Genomic DNA, 12807 nt, shown 5'->3' with positions numbered 1-12807 from the left:
GGGAGAGAAAATTTGAAGGATTTGTCCTTGTATGTTTCCAGAGATCCACACCAGTTCATTACAGTAAGCCACACTTAGTTGCATAAAGCACAATTGGTTGTTTTTGCCTAGCCTGGTAAGCTGCAACCCTTATTTTACAGACCAGAAGGACTAAGCTTACTTAACATGCTAAGCCTACATAACATACATAACACGCTAAGCCAGCCCCAAATAAACCACATTATCGCTTAGCATTATGTATGAATCTGCCCTAAAGAATAATTTATTAAATCACAATTCACACTATTTTGTTCAAAGGTTGCTAGATATCAGCCCAACCACAGGCCTGAGCTTTGTTGTGGACACCACTGGAAGTATGGGGGAAGAGATCAGCGCGGCTAAGTTTCAGGCACGGGAGATCATCGAGCGGCGCCAAGGCACCCCTCAACAACCAGATTTTTACCTCTTAGTGCCTTTCCACGATCCCAGTAAGATTACTGACGTACCGTATTTTTCAGAGTATAAGACACACTTCCCCCCCCACACACACAAAGTGAATGGAAATGTCTGTGTGTATAATACAGTGAATGTTGCCGAAGCCCTGCCCACCCGGCGTCCCCCACCCTTTGGCCTCTGCCTCCCAGCAATTTTTTTTTTTAAATTTGATTTATATGCCGCCCTTCTCCGGGGACTCAGGGTGGCTTACAATGCATTAAGCAATAGCCTTCATACTTTTGTATATTTATACAAAGTCAGCTTATTGCCCCCACAAACTGGGTCCTCAATTTACCTACCTTAGAAAGGATGGAAGGCTGAGTCAACCTTGAGCCTGGCGGGATTCGATCCTACTTTAATTGCAGACAGCTGGTCTTAAATTACAGAGCTCTGTCTGTTGAACTGTCTGTTGAGCTATCCAGGCTCAATTTGCCTCCTTGCAGCAAACAGCATGATCAGCTTCAGCACAGCATCATTTAGCATCAGCAGCTGATTTGCAGTTGAATCTGCCTCCCGGAATACCTCCTATCAGCTGTTCCAGGCTGCGGGGATCGCCACCCCCCATCGCCGCTATCGCTGCCCATCGCTGCTGCCATCTATCGCCGCCTCTGCATGCCCCATTTTCAGCCTCTGCGTGGCCTATTTCTGGCCCATTCCAGGAGGCGGGGATAGGTGGTGGCGATGGGCAATGGCTATCCCCACATCTTGGAACAGTTGATAGGAGGTATTCCAGGAGGCAGATCCAACTGCCAATCAGCTGCTCGTGCTAAATGAGGCTGTGCTGAAGCTGACCATGCTGTTTGCTGCAAGGAGGCAAATTGCTGGGAGGCAGAAGCAGTTCCCCCCCTTGTTTTCCTCTCCAAAAGCTAGGTGCATCTTATACTTCAAAGTGTCTTATAGTCTGAAAAATACGGTAGTCTCTTTTTTTAGTTGAATTTCATTTTTTATACTGTTTCTTGCTTGTTAACTTTGTCCCCAACTTTACAAAGTAGAATAGTAGAATACCAAGTTAAAAGTGAAGAATACAAAATAAATAAAGCTTAAAATGAGACACGTTGAGACAAATAGGGAATTGCAACTTATATACAAGGTTGACAGAACTTCTGGGTATTTGACCAGAGACTTTGCTGAATAAAAAACATCTTTCCCTGCTGGAAGAAGGATTTTGGAGACGAGACTCCAAAAGTCTCATCTGCAAGGATTTGGAATTTCCGATCAACAAGCTTTGGATGTTAGCAGAACAGAAAGAGGGCTCTGTCCCAATGATCTAAAAACTCAGGGAAGCTCATGTGAGAAAATATGGGGGGGGGGGAGAGTTTCTCTGAAAGATTCTAATTCAGTGTTTCTCAGTAAAAACAGTGTAACGCCACCAATGGCAATAATATTAATAGCAATAAACCATCGTAAAAAAATCAGGATAAGCATTGCAATTCTGAAATGGTTTTCTAAAATGTCTTGGAAAATATAACAGTTTTCACCTAGCACTGGATGGTTGTATGTGTGTTTTTCTGCAGAGGACATCCAAGCGATGCTTCATATACTAAAATACTATGAAATAATATCAGATGTTTTGAGAATTGGCCATTACTCTCTCTTCCCCCCTCCCTCTGTCTCTCCCTCTCTTCCTCTTTCTCTCCCTCTGTCTCTCTCGCTTTCTCTACTCCTGCTCTCTCGCTTTCTTTTCCTCCTCTCTCTGTCATGCTTTCTCCCTTTCTGCTTTCCCTTTCTCTCTCTCCTTTGGTCTTCTCTGTCCCTTTCTTCTCCCTCTCCCTTTTTCTCTCCCTCTCTCTTTCTCTATCCGTCTCTCCTTTCTCTCTCTCTCTTTTTCCCCCGTCCCTCTTCCTTTCTCTCCCTTTCCACTCTCTTTCTCTTTTTCTCCCTCTCTCCTTCTCTGTCCTTCTCTTTCCTTTCTTTCTCCCTTTCTCTTACTCTGGCCCTCTCTCCCTTTCTTTCTCTCTCCCTCTCTCTCTCTCTTCCTTTCTCTCTCCCTCTCCCTTTCCTTTCCCTCTCTCCCTGTTTCTTTCTCTCTCCCTCCCTCCTTTCCCTCTTCCTTTCTCTATCTCTCTCCCCCCATCTCCTTCTCTCTCTTTCTCTTCTAGGTTTTGGACCAGTCAGTAAGACCAGTGACCCTGAAGAATTCTGGAAAGTCTTAAACACCATCAGTCCATTGGGTGGTGGAGATGAACCTGAAATGTGTCTGTCAGCTCTGGAGGTAAATTATTCATGAAACACCCTTTATTGCTGCATAATTTTATAGATTGGAAGTTCTCAAACTGTGATCCATGCAAACTCCATTGAAAAAGCCCAGAGAAAGATTAGAAAAAAACAAAAACAAAATATTGGATCTCCACTTGATTGATGGATTTCTGAGGATGCGATTATTAAGCTATTTTGACCAGGACTGGATTATTAAATGCACAGTAAAAAAAAAGAGAGATTCAATCTAGAAATAAGGAAAAAATTTCTGACAGTGAGAACAATTAATCAATGGAACAACTTGCCTCCTGGAGTTGTGGATGCTCCATCACTCCATCTATTTCAAGAATAGACTGGACAGCCATTTCTTTGGAATGGTATAAGGCTGTGATGGCAAACCTATGGCACGGGTGCCACAGGTGGCACGCGGAACCATATTGGTGGGCACGCGAGCTCAGCTCCAGCACGCATGCGTGCGCCAGCCAGCTGATTTTCGGGCCTTCCGGGGCCACCAGAAGTCAGGAAACACACTGTTTCCGACCTCCGGAGGGCCTGGGGGGGGGAAGGCCGTTTTTGCCCTCCCCAGGCTCCTAGAAAGGCTCTGGAGCCTGGGCAGAGCAAAAAACGGGCCTACCATGCCTTCTGTGCCATCACGTGCCAAAAGTGGGGGGAGCATGGGGGGGGCGCATAGAATTATGGATGTGGGCATGTGTGCGTGTGACCCCACCGCACTCCCCCCGCTTTTGGCACGCGATGGCAAAAAGGTTAGCCATCACTGGTATAAGGTCTCCAGGGGTTGGAGCGCAAAGACCTCTGAGCCTTCCAGTCCAATGATTTTATGGTTCTAAAAATCCTAACTGGATGAGTGTGCCCTTTCCATAGAATAATTCATCTGAAATACCTTTTTCAATAACTGATCAAAGGAGAGATCTTGATTTTTATAATGTTTGGTTGATGATTGATTGATTGTGCCCCTTCAGATTCATGTTGACTGTCAGCAACCACAGAGGTAGGCTTTCTCCAGAATGATCTGCCCCCCCCATCTTGAAGTCTCCCAGTAATGTATCCATCAACACTTTAATGAAGTCCATCTACCTTGCTGCTTGTCATCCTTTATCTTTTTTTTCTACCAACAATGTCAAGCATATTTTTTTTTAAAAAAAAAATATCTGTCACGGTAGCAGCCCTCCAATATCTCAGGGGCTGCCGCAAAGAAGAGGGAGTCAACCTATTCTCCAAAGCACCAGAAGGCAAGACAAGAAGCAATGGGTGGAAACTAGGAGAGAAGCAACTTAGAACTAATGAGAAATTTCCTGACAGAACAATTAATCAGTGGAACAACTTGCCTCCAGAAGCTGTGAATGCTCCAACACTTGAAGTTTTAAAGAAGAGTTTGGACAACCATTTTTCTGAAACGGTATAGAGCAGTGATGGCTAAATGTTTTGCCATCAAGTGCCAAAAGCACGGGGAGCACGTGGGGGGGGATTTCGCATGTACGTGCCCACAGCCATAATTCAATGCGCCCCGTCCCCTCGCATATGCGCGCATGACCCCCCCTCTCCCCCCGCTTTTGGCACATGATGGCATGGTGGGCCCAGTAGGCCCGTTTTTCATCCTCCCCAAGCTCCAGAGGCTTTCTTCGAGCCTGGGGAGGGCGAAAATAGCCTTCCCCACCCCCCGGAGGCCCTCCGGAAGTTGGGCTCATTTGCCAACTTCCGGTGGGACCAGAAGGCCCGTTTTTCGCTCTCCCCAGGCTCCAGAGGCTTTCTGTGATTTTGGGGAGGGCGAAAACAGCCTTCCCCACTCTACGGAGGCCCTCCGGAGGCCGGAAACAGTCCATTTGCTGACTTCCAGTGGGACCAGAAGGCCCGTTTTTCGCTCTCCCATCGCTCCAGAGGCTTTCTAGGAGCCTGGGGAAAGAGAAAAATGGACCTTCTCTACCACCACCACCCCCGGAAACCCTCCAGAGGCCGGAAACAGCCTGTTTCCCAACTTCCGGTGGGCCCGGAAAGCCCGAAAATCAGTTGGCTGGCACGCACATGCGTGCTGCAGATGGACTAGGGCAACACTTGCGTGCCCACTGATATGTCTCCACGTGCTACCTGTGGCACATGTGCTCCAAGATCCATTCCAACTGTTATTTTATTCTGATAAATGTCATGTTCAGGGGATGTATATGAATCTTCATTGTCTTTCTCTTTTTTTTCCACTTAGCTTGCCCTCCAGAACTCGCCACCCTATTCTGAGATCTTTGTCTTCACTGATGCATCTGCTAAAGATGCTCACCTGAAGAACAGCGTGGAATCCCTAATTCAGGAAAAGAAGTGCAAGGTCAGCTGAGCCTCTTCCTTTTATCAAACAGTTTCCTTTTGGGGACATTTCTTTCCAGTTGTGTAGTATGCCGGTGCAAAATATGCCAGCCTTTTCCTCCCAGCATCCTACTACATCCAGGCACTGGGGTGTCAGATGCTGTGGCTAAGAAACCAGGCTCATGGATGTTTGGTGGGGATAAGGCAGCAGGAGGGAATGATAAAAATTTAATAAATAAACAATAAATAATAATAATGATGGTATGTGTGATTGTATCATCACACAAATTTCGCAACTTAGATACTTGCATGAACCATTGGGACACAAGTACTGTGTTTCCCTGAAAATAAGACCAGGTCTTATATACACTGCTCAAAAAAATAAAGGGAACACTAGCAGAAGACATCTGAGATCTGAATGAATGAAATAGCCTTATTAAATACTTTGTTCGTTACATACAGCAGTTTTGTGTTCCCTTTAGTTGTTTGAGCAGTGTATAAACTACTGTATGTAAAGAACAAAGTATTTAATAAGGCTATTTCATTCATTCAGATCTCGGATGTCTTCTGCTTGTGTTCCCTTTATTTTTTTGAGCAGTATATATATTTTTGGGACCAAAAGACCCATTAGGTCTTATTTTGGGGGGGATGCCTTATTTTGCGCCCGGCTGCCTGCTCTCTCTCCCACCATCTGCTTGCCCACGGCTGCAATGGCTTACAGGGCTTCCCAGGGGAGACAAAAGTTTTCACCTGGACTAAGAAATGATGGAGACTTGAAGCTTTGTCTACTTGCAAATGGGACTCTTGGAAATGGAGCTAATCGCTCCGTTTAAAAGCAGCCCATTTGTAGGCAGACAAAGCTTCATCTCCCTCTGGGCTTGGTGGGTGTAGCTTGGTGGGCTTGGCAGGGGAAGGTTATTGTAAAATCCCAATTTCTTCCCGATCAGCTGGGACTTGGGAGGCAGAGAATAGATGGGGGCGGGGCCAGTCAGAGGTGGTATTTATCGGTTCTCCGAACTACTCAAAATTTCCGCTACCGGTTCTCCAGAACTGTCAGAACCTGCTGAAACCCACCTCTGCCACCATCTTTTGGCTTGCCCATGGCCGTGTCAGAATCGCCTGCCTCCCCCATGCCTCTGCCTCCACCTGCTGCCGCGCAAGCCTCCCGTGAATCAAGCAGATGTGCAGCACGCACAGATTGCCTATCTCCTCCCCCCACCTCTGCCTTCATGCTCCGACTTATCTGCGCTGCGCCAAAGGACCGATGGGCTGCTGCTGCTGCTGCTGGACACTGTCAGCCCCCGCTGTTCTACCCCAGCTTCAGATTCCCAGAGAATGTGACACACACCAAGCTTTTGCAGACACTGTTTAATTCCAAACAAACCTCTTTCAAGAATGCAGGCTTCCCGTGCAAAGGGTCCTTATCAAAGTTATTAGGAACAAAGTCTGACAAAGGTTGGCAATCAGCCCAGAAAACCAGATATGAGAAGTCGCTCGCTCTCCAAGATGCTCTGTAGTAATGAGAAGTTGTTTCTAGCAAGAAAGCAGTAGCTGCGTGTGACTTAAATAGGCTAAGGGAGTGGCCAATTATCCTCAAGCCCTACTCTCAAGGAAACCTCCTCCTCCTGAGTAGCCACTCCTGCCTTTTGGCAGCCCTGTGTGCCCAAGCATTGAGGAGAGGCTCCTCCACTTCGCTCTCTCCACTGGAAGGAGACTCTGGAGGTTCTGAAGGCCCTGGCTGAGTCTCTGCCTCTGGCATCACATCCTCTTCGGCCTCCTCGCTGTCCGACGTGAGCGCCGGCTGAGCAGGCTGCTGGCGCGACACCACACCAGCCACCTCGTCGTCGGGATCAGCCACGATCCATGCAGGCCGCTGGCAGGCCACAACACCCGCATGCTCACCACCTTGTGCTGCCACGTCCAACGCCCCAGGCATATTTTTGGCGTAGGGCTTATATTAGGCCCAGTATAGTTGGCTGGGAAATTCTGGGAGCTGAAGTCCACATAGCTTCAAGTTGCTGAGATTGAAAAAAACTGTATTAGCATATTTGACTCATCATAGTGAGGTTTGCTGCAAATGCTGCTGGTTGGATTTAGGACTGGGAAGAACAGGATTCAAATCCATCCTCAGTTATGGAAGGTCAATGAGAATCTTTCAGCCCCATCTAACTGACAAGAGGGCCAATTGTGGGAAACAAATTGGAGGAGAAGACGTATGTCACCTTGAATTCCTAGCAGAAAGGCTGCAGGTAAATCTTACGATAAAATAAAAACCAAAAACAAGAAATACTATTCCAAAATGGTATATCGTGTCCATAGGTGGGTTTCAGCAGGTTCTGACCAGTTCTGGAGAACCAGTAGCAGAAATTTTGAGTAGACTGACTGGCCCCGTCCCCATCTATTGTCTGCCACCCAAGTCCCAGCTGATCGGGAGGAAATGGGGATTTTGCAGTAACCTTCCCCTGGAGTGGAGATTTTACAGTATCCTTCCCCTGCCACGCCCACCAAGCCACGCCCACCAAGCCATGCCACACCCACCAAGCCACGGCCACAGAACCGGTAGTAAAAAATTTTTAATCCCACCACTGATTGTGTCCCCAGCCACCATTTCCAAACACAACGTTACCATTTTCATGCAAGATCGACCCACATTTCTAAACTCTTTTGATACAGAATATTCTTTAGAATATTCTGCATTCTGGATCCTAAACCTGGAATTCTTTCTTTCTCAATATCAGGTGACCTTCCTAATCACAGAAGACCCATCCAAGACTCGAACGAAGCGGGAGACGCTTGCCCCGAACCGATTCGACTTGTACGTTCACTTGGCTGAGAGTTCGGGAGGCCAGATTATATTCACAGACAACGATAATATCCGGCGGATGGCTGAGATTATTGGCGAATCCAGTTTATCTTCGGTAATGGCAAGGTGCATGTGTGTATATGTATACCGTGTTTCCCCAAAAATAAGACCCTGTCTTATATTTTTTTGAACCCCAAAATAACCGCTTGGCTTTATTTTTGGGGAGGTCTTATTATTTTGGGGCGCATGGAGCAAGATGGGGCTCCTCTTGCCGTCTTACCTGATTTCCAGCTCTGTGTTTAAATATTTTCGGGGAGGGCTTATATTTGGGGCGAGGCTTATTTTAGCGCATGCACTCAAAAGCCCGATTGGGCTTACTTTCAGGGGATGTCTTATTTTCGCGGAAACAAGGTACTTAGTAAATCATACAGGTCAAGAATGTAACAAACATAATTGGGACCCCAATTTCTGTTAACAAACAAGGTCATTGGTAAGTGATCTTAGAACCTTTTTTTGCTGTGATTTGCTAAACAAATCACTTCAGTTGTTCAGCTGGCTTCCCCATTGGGTTTTCTTGTCAGACGGTCGCAAAATAATGATCACATGACTCTGGGACATTGTAACCATCATAATTGCATGCCAGTTGCCAAGCATCACATGACCCATGGGAATGCTGCAACGATCATAAGTGTGAAAAGCAGTCGTCGGTCACAAGCAACCGTTCTTCATATATGTTTTTGTCTCCAGGCCTGTAATCTTTTTAGTTGCTCTTCTTTGCACTTTTTCCAAAGCCTCAGCATCTTTTTTGTAATGTGGTGACCAAAACTGGATGCAGGATTCCAAGTGTGGTCGGTCGTAAGTCGAGGACTACCTGTATTATATTTTTCTAGGTGACTCTCTTTCGCTACCACAAAGGAAACATCTTGAGACCTAAAGGGACTCAACGCAGGACAAAGAAGCAGGCTCCCCAGTTGGCAAGACACCAGTTCTGGATTGATAGTTTGGTGGACCATGTGGTGGTAACCATCCAAGGCTCCGTGGAGTTCTTTGAAATAAGGGACCCTACAGGTAGACATCTATATTCCCTCTTATACAGGGGTGGGTTCTAAATTTTTTTACTACCGGTTCTGTGGGTGTGGCTTATTTTGTGGGCATGGCTTGATGGTCATGTGACAATTCTTTAGGATTTAGCAGAGGTACTGGTCTACCAGGCTTTTAACTGCTTGCAGAGCCGTACCGGTCTACCCATTTGTTCTTGGAGCGTTCCGGTCTACCTATTTGTTTTTGGAGGCACCGGTCTACCCATTTGTTTTAAGAGGCACCGGTCTACCCATTTGTTTTTGGAGTGTTCTGGTCTACCACCACACTGCCTTTTACTGCTGATCAGCGGTAGGGAGGCCCTTTGAAGTCCCGCAGCAAGAGTTTAAACAGTTTTTTTCCTTCTAGCCGATCAGCTGGGACTCGGGAGGCAGCGAATAGATTGGTGGCGGGACCAGGCAGAGGTGGTATTTAGCTGTTCTCCGAACTACTCATAATTTCCACTACCGGTTCGCAAGAACCGGGGAGAACCAGTAGCAACCCACCACTACTCTTATAGCGATTTGTTTTCATGTTTTAGGTCTTGTACTTTTTTTAAAAAAAATGCTTTTACACTTGGCATATTGTTTCTTTTTCTTAATTTTGGGGGAAATGAATGAATTAACGTTGGATTAACAGTGGGGAGATCAAAATATAGCTTATTCTCAGCCATAGAAGCTCCACAGGGGGTTTTGGGCAGTAATTTTTTCCTCACAGGATGGTTGGGGAAAAAATAAGAGGAGAAAGCACTATATATTTCACCTCAAGTCCTGTACTATACAAAAAGGTGAGTTATAGATAGTCATCTACTAATGACCTGTTGCTTAGCAACCATTTGAAGTTACGATATAGACCCTGAAAAAAACTACTTACAATCCGATTCAAATTTTCAGTGGCCACATCCTACCTATTATCACATGATCACATGTTGGGTGCTTGACAATTGGCTCACATTTATGCTCGTTTGCTTCGTCCCACAGTCACATGACCACATTTTGGCATTTACTTCCAGTTTGTGGCGAAACCAGACCAAAATGATTTTGCTTAAATGATCACAGCATTCATTTTTTGACTGGTGCAAAAAATGCTTTATGATTGCCGAAAGGTCAAAAAAATTAGTCGGTCAAGTGGATGATCTGTTTTATGACCATCATGACTCACAACCATAATGAGCAGGCTCCATTACCGTCATAAATCGAGGACTACCCATATAGTATCTAACAAATGAATATTTATTTGTATTCATCAAAATTTAAAAAAAAAATACTCCTGGTAACTTACATAGAATAAATAACATAGAATAAATAACACAGTTTAAATATTCACAGCACAGTCAAGAAAACTGACAGTCGGACTTAAAAAATTATAATACTGAACAACGCAAGAAAAAACATAAAAGATAATTTAAGAGTTGGAGATAAAAATGAGGCCATGTCAAATCAGGGAAAGGCTCCAACACTGGAAGTTTTTAAGCAGAGACTGGACAGCCACTTGTCTGAAATGGTATAATGTTTTCTGCTCGAGCAACTGGTTGGACGAGAAGACCTTAGAGGTCCCTTCCAACTCTATTGTTCTAACCTGATTTTTAGCAGTTTTTGAAAAATTGACAAAAAGGTGGATTGACCTAATTTTCAAAGAGAGACTATTTCACAACATCAGCTACTATGGAGAAGCATAGGACATAGAACAACAGAGTTTGAAGGGACCTTGGAGGTCTTATAGTCTAACCCCCTGCTCAAGTAGGAGACACTATACCAGGGGTCAGCAACCTGTGGCTCTGGAGCCACATGTGGCTCTTTTATCTCTCTCCTGTGGCTCCCTGTCGCTGGTTGGCTCCACAGTTGATAGGGCTTTTGGTTAGAGCAGGTAGAGGAAAAAGGACACCCCGCTAGGAGGAGTCTCTATGGTGGAGGAACTGGACTTCCGGTCGGCTCCAGAATTGAATGGAGGGCTTCTCGTTAGGACCTTTGTGGCTCTTTGAGTGTTTAAGGTTGCCGACCCCTGCAGTATACCCTTTCAGACAAGTGGCTGTTCAGTCTCTTTTTAAAAGCCTCCAGTGACAAGAGTACCCGCAATTTCCAAAGGCAAGCCATTCCACTGATTTATTGTTCTTCATAACCAGGAAATTTCTCCTTAGTCCTAGGTTGGATCTAACTTTAATGGTCTCAGAAATGAGGAATGCGTAGTAGTTTCTTCCTAAAGGGATCTTATTGATTGGGTCAATTCTGGCTGGTATAGGTGGTCCGGCAGGTTTTATTAGGTGAAAACCAGCACTTGAAATTGAACTTGGAAATCAACCGGTAACCAATGCAGGCCTCCAGAACTGGGTTCACATACTCCTGGGAATCCGGACTACATTCCACTACAACTGTGGAACGCTGCAACCATCCATAAAGTGAAATGTGAGGTGTAGGGTGCCCCCATCAGAACTTTGAAATGAGATTGCTTTTGGAGGGTCCATCATAATTTCGAATGGTCACTAAGTGAGCAGTTGTTAAGTGAGGACTACCTATACTTGAGTTTATTCTTAAACACCACTGATGTCCTTCCCACCTTTTTTTTGTACAGATAGATTCCAAACTGATGCGACAATTCATGGTCCCTTAGCCAAGATCCAGCACATTGGCAGAATTTATAGAGCATTCCTTTCCGCTCCTGTCCATCCTGGGGAATGGACTTTGAAACTTCAGTCCAAAGGGCATTATTCGGTGCACATTCAAGGTGAGAAATGGGTTTAAACTGGGCTCTTTGCTCAGCGGGACCAGTCTTTCCATTAAGCATAGTGACACTGATTTCGGGGTGTAGGTTGTCTCCACTAGGGGTGGGCTGCAGGGGTTCGCAGGGGTTGGGGAGAACCTCTAGCTAAGATGCTGTGCAGTTCGGAGAACCCCCAAATCCCACTCCTGGCTGGCCCCGCCCACCCCACCTCTCCTAAGAGTCCCCACGCAGCCCATTTTGGATGCAGGTAAGTGCAGGGCACGCATGGAGGCTCAGGGAGGCTGAAAAATGGGCCTACTGGAAGTTCGGGAAGGCCTCTGGAGCCTGGGGAGGCCATTTTTGCCCTCCTGGAGGCTTGAGGAAAGCCTCTGGAGCCCGGGAAGTGCAAAAATGCCCAACCCTGGTCTCCACCAATATAAAGCTGCAGTAGTCATTTGTCATTCTTAGTGGCCAGGTTCTTTAAACAAGCCAATTAAAAAAAATTAAGGGTTGGGGGCAAAAAAAAAGATAGGACAATTGGAGAGTCCTCGTATGTAATGGGGAAGTCATGTTCTGTGTTCTAAAAAAAATGAGTGAAGAAAAGTTAGCATTTTCAGTCTTTAAAAAATTGTATTCTTCAACTCCCTAGTCCATTGCTGGTCGTGGCAATAGCAATAGTACTTAGACTTACTGTATATACCACTCCAGAGTGCTTTACAGCACTCTCTGAGCAGTTTACAATGTCAGCATGTTACACCCCCCCCCCCACAAAATCTGGGTCCTCATTTTACTGACCTCAGAAGGATGGAAGGCTGAGTCAACTGGCCCCATCATGATCGAACTCCAGGCTGTGGGGCAGAGTTTGCATGTAATACTGCATTCTATCCACTGCGCCACCAGGGCTCTGGTGGATCTGGTTTTAAACTATCCGAATGTTTTGACAGGTCATAGCACCCTCGATTTCTTGTATTATTTTGCTGTTCCTGTTGATGGACGTCACCCCGGGTTATTCATGCTGGATAGTCCTCCTGTTGAAGGTAAATATGGAGAGTGTTTCTGTTCAGAAGATCCATGTTTACTTTTACATAAATGAGAGATCTATTGGTAGCCTTCCATTACATATTTGGCAATCATAGCTGATTGTGGTAGAATGAAGTCTGGAGTCCCGGGAAGGAGGGGCTGCATTCCAGAGGACCAAGAGACAGCAAACTTTAGATTGTTTGGGAGAATGAGAATTGAGATAGCTCCTC

General features: G+C 45.7%; 1 protein-coding gene across 1 annotated transcript in view; it reads left to right on the top strand.

The window, feature by feature from the left end:
* VWA7 (von Willebrand factor A domain containing 7) overlaps positions 1–12807 on the top strand; it is a 44979-nt gene that overhangs the window by 22483 nt on the left and 9689 nt on the right. The window contains exons 7-13 of the mRNA XM_070934313.1: positions 298–467; positions 2574–2686; positions 4886–5002; positions 7719–7898; positions 8674–8851; positions 11429–11581; positions 12502–12594. Coding sequence (XP_070790414.1) covers positions 298–467; positions 2574–2686; positions 4886–5002; positions 7719–7898; positions 8674–8851; positions 11429–11581; positions 12502–12594 — 1004 coding nt within the window. The remainder of the gene's footprint in view (positions 1–297; positions 468–2573; positions 2687–4885; positions 5003–7718; positions 7899–8673; positions 8852–11428; positions 11582–12501; positions 12595–12807) is intronic.

Source organism: Pituophis catenifer, unplaced genomic scaffold (assembly GCF_029215685.1).
Source record: "Pituophis catenifer annectens isolate HBS135680 unplaced genomic scaffold, rPitCat1.0.hap2 SCAF_2, whole genome shotgun sequence".
Taxonomy (NCBI): domain Eukaryota; kingdom Metazoa; phylum Chordata; class Lepidosauria; order Squamata; family Colubridae; genus Pituophis; species Pituophis catenifer.
The sequence above is the reverse complement of the archived record's forward strand: the minus strand, read 5'-3'. Positions and strand labels throughout refer to the sequence as shown.